The sequence below is a fragment of the Pinus tabuliformis genome, chromosome 2_1, assembly GCF_031772625.1.
Source record: "Pinus tabuliformis cultivar Carrire ecotype Pingquan chromosome 2_1, CPIR1, whole genome shotgun sequence".
In the NCBI taxonomy this organism is placed as follows: Eukaryota; Viridiplantae; Streptophyta; class Pinopsida; order Pinales; family Pinaceae; genus Pinus; species Pinus tabuliformis.
In genome coordinates this window covers 366,557,927-366,567,045 of record NC_142299.1, presented here as the reverse complement: position 1 = coordinate 366,567,045, position 9,119 = coordinate 366,557,927, and the positions used below count along the sequence as shown (strand labels likewise).

Below are 9,119 nucleotides of genomic sequence, written 5' to 3'. Positions count from 1 at the left end.
AAAATCACAGCAGTGATATTGAATGCATTGATATTATATTTTTGGCTTTTCCACTTAATTTATAGAGCTTCCATGCTAGAGATATACAAATGCTCATCTTGGTCTGCAAATGCTTCAGAGAACACTGACAATACTATTCGTTGTTTATTGATCAAATATTAAATCACAAGTAGAAGTCAGAATCAATTTATAGGCATTGCATCAAAGTAGATTTCAAATTCGGAAAGATATATAAGTAATTAGGCTCATATAATATGATATGGAGTCATACAATTTTGAGCTTATATAATTCAAAACTTGTCCCCATTGAATTTATAGATTTATATTTTTGAATTGTTGGCCATTTCCTTTAATTACAAAAATCAATCTTGCAAATCTCCACTTGTAATAAAGTCTACCATGTCCTCAGCAAAACCCCTTAACTACAAAAATGTCTCTTTGAAGCAAAATTTGCTTTGATAATAAATGTAAAGTTTTAACCCTGTATAATTAATTGCTACAAATAATTTTTTTATAAAATATAAAATATGCAATTGAAAACACACACATCAACACAAATATTTTATCTTATAAACCAAAATTGAAAATTAGCAATATTTTTCAATATATTATTATGTACAAATATATTATATATCCCCCAACATTGATAAACCATCAATCCATTTATCATGGATTAAAATCCAATTGTAGTTCCTTAACTGAAACTAGAAAAAATTGGGGAAAACTATCTTGAGCCACAATATCACTAAAGGAAAAAATCATGTGTTGAAAAGTGCAAAAAACAAATGCAAAAAAACCATCTATTTTTTTAAGGGGCGTTGCCCTCATACCCTTGAGCAAGTATGGTTGCAACCTCCTTAATGTACAATGCATGGGGATAGTGATGCAAAGAATATAATGCATAACCAACAATAATGTTTTGTTATTTAAATTGTATATTTAAAATATATATATATATATATATATATCTTGATATTTTTAAATATTTCATCTATATAAATCAAATAATTTAAATTATAAAATTTCTTTTTTTAATTAAATTTTAAATAAAATCAATAAGAAAAATTATATTAAAAAATGTGATATAATTTTTTTAAATCTTTTTCAGCTTGGCATAATTTTTTTTGATAAAAAGAGTATTTGAAAATCCATATCTGTTGGGTTTGGCTCATTGAACCTTTTGAACCAAGGAAGCTTTGCAAACCAAGATGTGAAACCCTAACAATGGCCGCGAATAAAGAACAATGCAATCTTGCTCAAAGCATAGCCAAGAGTGTTTTTGAAATCATTAAAAATGGGGCCAAAGGAATTAAAATAGGTGTCAAAGGCACTAAACATGCTTTGCACGAAGTAGAATATATTAAAATTATCTTTGCATGAAGTAGAATACATTGAATTTATCTTAGATCCTCAAAGTGTGAAGTCTATGAGAAAAATCACTGCAAAAAAAGTTGGGAAGGAAGTAAGGGTACAAAAACAATAGACAGTCGTGGCTACTATTGTTGTTACCGCAGGGTTGGAGGACCCAATCCCTTGGCCTTAAACTATGGCGATTTTCCATTAGAATCCATCCAACCGAAGGAAATCAGTGGTTCAGTTAGAGCGACAGACCAATGAACCCCTACTACATTCCTTTCCCACACGTCATTGGGAGACCCTATGCCAAAATCACAAACTTGTTATCAAATATTTGTGAGGCTTCTCTATGGGCATTCATTGCTCATTAGGGTTTGTTCCTCAGATCTAGTTCAAGGCCTCAAGTTTCCCTTGTAGATTCGAGTGAGTATTCCGTCTGTCATGCAGTGTTTGCTTTTTAAAGGTAAGTAGTTGGGCGATGATTCCCCTCTCTCAGTGTATAACATTGGTAAATATGCCACTATTTTTATGGCTCTTTGTTTATGGGGGGGTTAGGGTTAAGCCTTCCTCCTCTCAAGATTTTTCTTATAAAGATGTTGTCCATGCTCAACCCCACCCAAGGCATATTAACCCCAAGGGACCCCTGGGTCGTTTTTAGTCGAAAATTTTGAGGAAGTTCTATCCCTAGAAAGCTCTTACCTAGATCTATAGGATCTACACGAACATTATTCAAAGTTAGCCCTAATTTATCGATTTAATGGCTTCTAGCCCTGCACAGATGATCTTTGTCAATGGATCCATTCTTCATGGACCAAGAATTGCAAGGTTAATTTTTGCTCAAAAGGCTTTTTCATTGTGTTATTTGGGGAATAAAAAGATTATCATAAAGCTTCATCTAAAGGGATCTAGTTTTGGGGCAATGTCGAACTATTCATAACCCCTTGGTTTCTAGATTTTGACCCTTCCACAATTGTTATTACCAAGTTGTCACTATGGTTCTGTCTTCTTAATATCCCTACTCACTTGTGGCACTACTCAATCTTTCAGAGCATTGAAGACTTCTTGGGTCATTTCCTTGCCACTAATGCTTCTCATGAGCAGTGTGGAGTATACACATATGGCATAATTTGTGTTGAAATTGATATCAGTAAAGGGTTGCTAGATCAAATCAATTTAAAAATAGGTGATTTTCACTAGACCCAAGCTATGGACTATACGAATATTACTTTTTGTTGCCACTTGTATCACCAAACAGGGCATTTACATAATTCTTGTCTGATATTCAAATCTCAATAGAAACAGAACATCCAAAATTCCATATCTAAAAGTTGGATCCTTGCAACCCTCATCATATGGAGGGGAAAGAGACTTCTGCTTCGGACAAGGATGATGAAGGATCTAATGACGAAATCCATTCGGGGGACAAGGCCCAATCCTCATGTCCTCAAACATCTCATGAGGCTCCTATTATGTATCATGTTCCTTTGACAAGCACAAAGATAATGAATAATAATGCTTCTTTAGGTGTATTAAAATGAGCTCATGAGTCGACTTCTTCGGACTCCGATAAAGAGTCTCCTTCAGCGTGCAATGATAAGCTACAGATAGCTTTATTAAACTCACTTTCATAAGGTTGGGTCAAGGTTTCAAAATAGAAAGGAAATAAATGTTTCCTTGAGGATCAACCCTAATTTGGGTGATTCTCCTCCGTAATTGTTTCATTTTCCCTTCTAAGTGTTACAATTGCAACACTTATATAGATTTCATAACTTAAATTTGTGATTCAAACAAATCTTTATCCGATTTGGCTCAAAAATCAGCAATGAATATAAAAAACCTGTAACACTTAGATCATATAGATTTTATAACTTAAATTTGTGATTCCAACAAATCCCTATCAAATTTGGCTCAAAATTCACAAATAAATATATTTAGAAAAAACCAAAACATAAAAAAATTCAAACAATGACTAAAAAGTTAACAAAATCACCTCATTAAATTATACTATTAAATATTGGTGATGGTGTGTTATGAAATATTGTGTAAACTATAAAATTCAAAAGGTCAAATCCAACATAGATCAAATAAAAAAACACTATACTACTAAGTATAATTACTTTTATCTAAACTCGGTCTAATTATTATAATTTTTAAAAATTTAACCAAATCCTAAAAAGAAGTTTCGATTAAATCATATTATTTTATTATTTAAAATTAATTTTTAAATATACAAATAACACAAAAAAAAAAACTATACAAAACCCATTAAGACATTAGTTTTAAATAGTTAACATGTCAACACTATGTGAAAACTCTACTCTATGACCTTGATGGTACATGGTTCACAAATCAAGGTTGTAATTCATATAAATTCATATCCAATTTTGGACAAATTTAACCTCAAAAAGATAGGTTAAAAAGCCTCATATGGGCATTCCCATATGCACAAATTTTTATTTTTACAAAATAACAGACAGCATGTCAGCGAAAATCAATTGACAAAACAGCTATAAAAACGTTTCAAACCTGTCGAAATCGCTTCACACCATAAACCATACAATCTAGATAAATCCAACCGCTATATTGCACGTGTCAGAATAACAACCACCACCATATGTGGAGGAGGCTCGCTGTCATCCCGGCAACCCCCATGGATCATTCTCTGATTTTTGGGTCTGACAGTCAAAGAATACGGCTATACACACAGCTCAAAGTTGCTAAAATCACAAAATCCAAATTCAGACTCAGAATGAAATGGTCCAGTTGTGTACTGGTTTGCTGGTTTCAATTATGTTGTGAAACTACATTGGAACGTGGCATCTAGATAAACTAGCACATAGATAGATTCATAACATGGTATTTAGATAAATTAGTATATATTCATTTTAAATAAAGATTTAATATGTATTTAGAGGGATTTTAATTTTTTCACGTGTAAATTTTTTACGAGTTTATATTATTTAAATGTTTTATATAATTATTGTAAAATTTTAATTTTGATAATAAAACAATATCTTTATACATTATATTGGGATCAGTCTTTACACATCACACTGGAATGTAGAACGGTCCTTACACATCACACGGTAATGTAGAAGAAGCCTCTCGGCTCAATAATTGTAAAGAGGCTCAATAATTGTAAAGTTTTTGTTGAGAGGAATCTAATTTTTTCACTTGCAAATCTTTTACAAGTTTATATTATTTAAATGTTTTGTATAATTATTGCAAAATTTCAATTTTGGTGATGGAACAACATCTTTACACATCATACTGAGATCCGTCCTTAAACATCACATTGGTATTTAGAAGAAACCTCTGAGCTCAATAATGGTAAAGTTTTTGTTTGAACCAACCTCTCGGGTCAATAATTGTAAAGTTTTTGTTTAAGCCAACCGATGTGTGAGATTATTACTGTCAAAATTTAAAACTAACTAATGGTTAAGGTTATTATTGTAGATGTTTCAAACCAACCAATGTATTAGATTATTATTGTGGATGTTTCGAACCAATTAACATGATTTGGTCAATTTTTCTCTAACTTCTAACTGTAATTATATTCTCTAAACAATTATTGAAATGATTTCATCAATTTCTCTCGAACTTCTCCTAACTGTGATTGTATTCTTGAAATGGGCAGAGGCTGTCACCAGTGTAAATGGGCGTAAATGGCTTAAGTAATGCTCGAAGGAATGCTGGTACTACAACGTGCATATGTAATTTTCTCACAATTAATCTAAACTTCTTACGTGATTCTCTGCTAGTTTTTCCATTTGGGTTCATTCATCCTTCACTGGTTGTTCAGGTCCGAGATTATTTGCAAACAAATGAAGAACAAACAAGTATTGCATAAGAAATGAATAGAATAGGAACACCCATGGCACAAAACAAAATTCTCAGTACTGATACTGAATGCACATTGATATTATATTTCTGGCTTCTCCACTTAATTTATAGAGCTTCCATGCTAGAGATATACAACTGCTTAGCTTGGCCTGCAAATACTTCAGACAATACTATATGGTGCATTTTGTGCAGATACTACATCACAAGCAGAAGTCAAAATCAATTTATAGGCATTGGATCAAACTAGCTCTCAAGCTCTGAAAGATATCCAGACAACTAGGCCCATATAATATGATATGAAGCCATATAATTTATCTAGCCAGCAACCCAATTAACAAGGTGTTGCTAATTACATTCTGAACTGAAATGAAGTGCAATAATATGCATGCATATATGTAGATGTAGAAATTGAAAAGAGTTTGTGTTTCCTGATAATGGAACATGCACTCTAAATGTTGGTTTGCAATCAAGATACACAATTTGTCTAGTGTTTTTAGTGTATCTGATGATGGGTGTACCAGATGGATCATTAACCTAGTGTCTCTGATGGGTGGACCAGATGGATCATTAACCTAGTGTCCCCAGATGAGCAGAGGCAGACCAAATGTCTCTGATGAGAGGCAGACCAAAAAGACTTGATGATGGGTGGTGTCCACCCAAAATGTCAGTCATTTCACAATGAAATGAAATACTTTCTCAAGAGAAAGAAGAGAAAACAATTGAACGAGAGTTTTGGGATTCCATTGGATATGGCATGGAGGAAAATTGGTTTTTATAACTGGGACGATCCCAAATCAAAGACATCATGTATTGAGGAATCAGAAACTTGTGGCATGAATCCAAACAGTGGGCTATGGAGCATTGTTGAATTCAATTCACTATCGTAATTTATGCCAGGGCAAGAGATTGGAGATTCACAGTGCTGGTCTTCCCAATCTGGAAAATTTGGTTGGTGATTAGAATCCACCCAGAGTCCTTGACTAACTTCATACAGGCTGGGAAACGAAGAATGCACTGAATTAGGGTTCGTTTGGACGTGATTGGCAGGGCTGCAAACTTCAGAAACAGGAGCTGATACTGGTTCCATGGATGGCAAACTGATATGGCGGTCTGGACTGCAAACTTCCGAAGGTGCAGAAAATGTGTCCATGGGAGACTGGGATTTTAAATTGTGGGCTGGTGAAAGGAGGTAATCAGGTATATAAATCTGGCGATGGGAGTTGTTTGTGTCAATATTGGTTGAAATGGGTGCGGGGATTTGGTCCTGTGGAGGTGAGAATAGGCTGTAGTTAGGACCATGGATGGAGGACAAAGGAAAGGTAGATGACTGTTGAAGTTGGTGAGCAGAATAGTTATTGATGGGCACTTGCCTGGGAAAAGAGTCAAGAAGATTAGACATGGTCCATGCACTATCAGACTGCATGAGAAGAGCATTCTCTGCTTCAAAATTGGGATTCATTGCAGCCTTGCTTTGCTCTGAGATATTGCAAGGCACGGACATGAATTGAGATGGGTTTAGAGACCCAATATTGAAGGGAATGGAGCAAGATGAATCATGCAAAACCCTTGAATTCTCTTCGATATTATAGCAAACTTGCTCTGGTTGGCCTTGTTGTTGTTGATGATCTGTCCAGTTCATCCGAGAAGCCAGCAACAAGCTCCTCAGTCTCTCAATCTCTTCTGGAGACATGTCATTAGTCAGGGAGGCACCCTGGGGCATATCAGCGTACATGAAATTGGTTCTGGCCTTAATCCCTCGCATTGATCGTGCAGCTCTGTCATAAGCCAAGGCTGCTTCTTCGGCTGTATCGAAGGTGCCGAGCCAATGTCTTTCTTTGGTAGTGGGGTCTCGAATCTCTGCAGCGTAACGACCCCATGGCCTCCTCCTAACACCCAAGTACCGGCCTGGTTCTTGCTGTTTTCTCTTGAACTTCCTCTCTGGAGAGGATGATGATGATGATGATTTTCTGGTGACACTTGACACGTGAGAGGCAAGAGCTGAAGAAGAGGATTGACTCATCATGCTAGAATCTGCTGGAAATCTGTCATTGTCAGATACTTGAATGTTATTATGCTCAGAAGAAGCCATTAGAACTTCAAAAGCCCTGATCACTGTATTAATAGAATATATTATACAGTAGGCAGCAGAAGAGAATAATACAAAACCCCACAAGTTAACAACAGTATTCTGCCTGCCTGCCCAGGAATAAATTTGCACTTGCAACTTCTCTTTTCACATGAAAGACCTAAATTTTGGTCGGAGAGCAGCACTGAAATTCCTAGGACTTACCGCTTCAGGTTAAGCCCATAAAAAAATACAGGCTGAGAATTTAAAGAAATCTAATTATGGTAAACTCCTATAACCACTTTCCAACTGGACCAAAGCTCATCGAAGACCTTGATGTCTCAAATTTGGGAGCAAGTCAAGGGGCCAGAGGGCAAGTTAAGGGGCCAGACTGGCTTGAGATGATGGACAAAAGCTTAAAAAAATGGTCAGCAGATATCTGGAGTTAAAAAATGAAAGAACACAATACTGAGCAATTGCCCCCAATGTCAGAACTCAATAAACTACAGCAGGAGGCAATAAAAGAACAATTGCCCAAATGCCAGAACTCAATAAGCTGCAGCAGGAGACACTGAATGAACGACTGCCCAAGTGCCAGAAACTCAATCAACTGCAGCAGGAGACAGTGAATGAAAAACTGCCCAAATGCCAGAAACTCAAGCAACTGCAGCAGGAGACAATGAATGAACAATTGCCCAAATGCCAGAAACTCAAGCAACTGCAGCTGGAGACAGTGAATGAACAATTGCCCAAATGCCAGAAATTCAATAAGCTGCAGCAATACACAGTAAAGTGCTGAGCTCAGCAGATGGGGATTCTTTATAGGGCCAAGCCTATTATCTCAACAGTGACTGGAATACACCAGTGTAGAACTATATTAAACTTGGATCTGTAGTGTTCCAAGAATTAACAATTGCCCAAATGCCAGAAATTCAATAAGCTGCAGCAGTACACAGTAAAATGCCAAGCTCAGCAGATGGGGATTCCTTATAGGGCCAAGCCTATTATCTCAACACTGACTGGAATACACCAGTGTAAAATTATATTAAACTTGAACCTGTAGTGTTCCAAGAGGTCTCAGTTTCAAATTTCAAGTTCAAGTTCAATCCCTCTAGCTGCCAATACAGACCATGAGAGACAAAAATATCTATATCCCACCACTTGATTATATAGCAAATGCCTCTTTATATGGATACCCAGTTGAAAACCCGATGGTCAGGAACTCCCTACCTGGCAACATGAATCTCATGTCTGTCTGTCTTATCAGCAGCAGGAGCAGCAACATTGCTATATTTATATCAGCACCGTATGCTTTTTTTTCTGCTTTGATTTCAAAACCCCTGAGACAACCTCTCATTTATGGAGACAGATTTCTGTAAGGAGAAAAAAAGATATTGTAAGGAAGGATGGATGTATGTATGCATGCAGGGGAGGATTGGATTCAGAGGAGGAAAGGATTTGGTTGAAATCTAATGCGCATGCAAATGGGTGGCGACAAATCTCAGTTGGGCCCGCTGTGGAGGCGTGAAGCTCCACACATTGATAATAATGACAAGAGATGAACAGGGGCAGACGCCATTGCCTGTGAGAGAAAGTGGGTCCTTTGATTACACCAAATTCCAAAGCAAACATCCCATCCAAATTTAATTTTATGTTTGTTTTCATGGTACTTTCAATTCTCTCATCAGATTCATCACAGTACGCGCAATTTCTCCTTTTATCCAGATTGATGCCTCTGCTGAGGTGAATATAGTATGATTTTGTGTATGGCAGAGCCGCAAAAGGGCAGAAAAGACGAGATTAGATGGACGGATGGGATGGGTAACAGTGATATCACTGGTCAATCTGCTTGCTT

At 36.2% G+C, this 9,119-nt stretch overlaps 1 protein-coding gene across 2 annotated transcripts; it reads right to left on the bottom strand.

Moving 5' to 3' along the window:
- Window positions 1-5,256: 5,256 nt before the first annotated feature.
- Window positions 5,257-8,703, bottom strand: LOC149200389 (uncharacterized). Of its 2 annotated transcripts, XM_089402710.1 has the most exons (2): window positions 8,495-8,703; window positions 5,257-7,241 (listed from the first exon to the last, which is right to left on the bottom strand). In XM_089402710.1, the coding sequence occupies exon 2, from the start codon at window positions 7,220-7,222 to the stop codon at window positions 5,972-5,974; it is 1,251 nt and encodes a 416-aa protein (XP_089258836.1). In that variant the 5' UTR covers window positions 7,223-7,241; window positions 8,495-8,703; the 3' UTR covers window positions 5,257-5,971. The 2 variants fall into 2 exon arrangements, with proteins under 2 accessions (XP_089258836.1, XP_089258835.1); XM_089402709.1 differs by having other exon boundaries at window positions 5,257-8,700.
- Between the last annotated feature and the right edge of the window lie 416 nt (window positions 8,704-9,119).

Bases quoted from the DNA above. Each gene is read 5' to 3' on its own strand.
- LOC149200389 (XM_089402709.1), bottom strand. From the start codon at position 7,288: ATGGCTTCTTCTGAGCATAATAACATTCAAGTATCTGACAATGACAGA.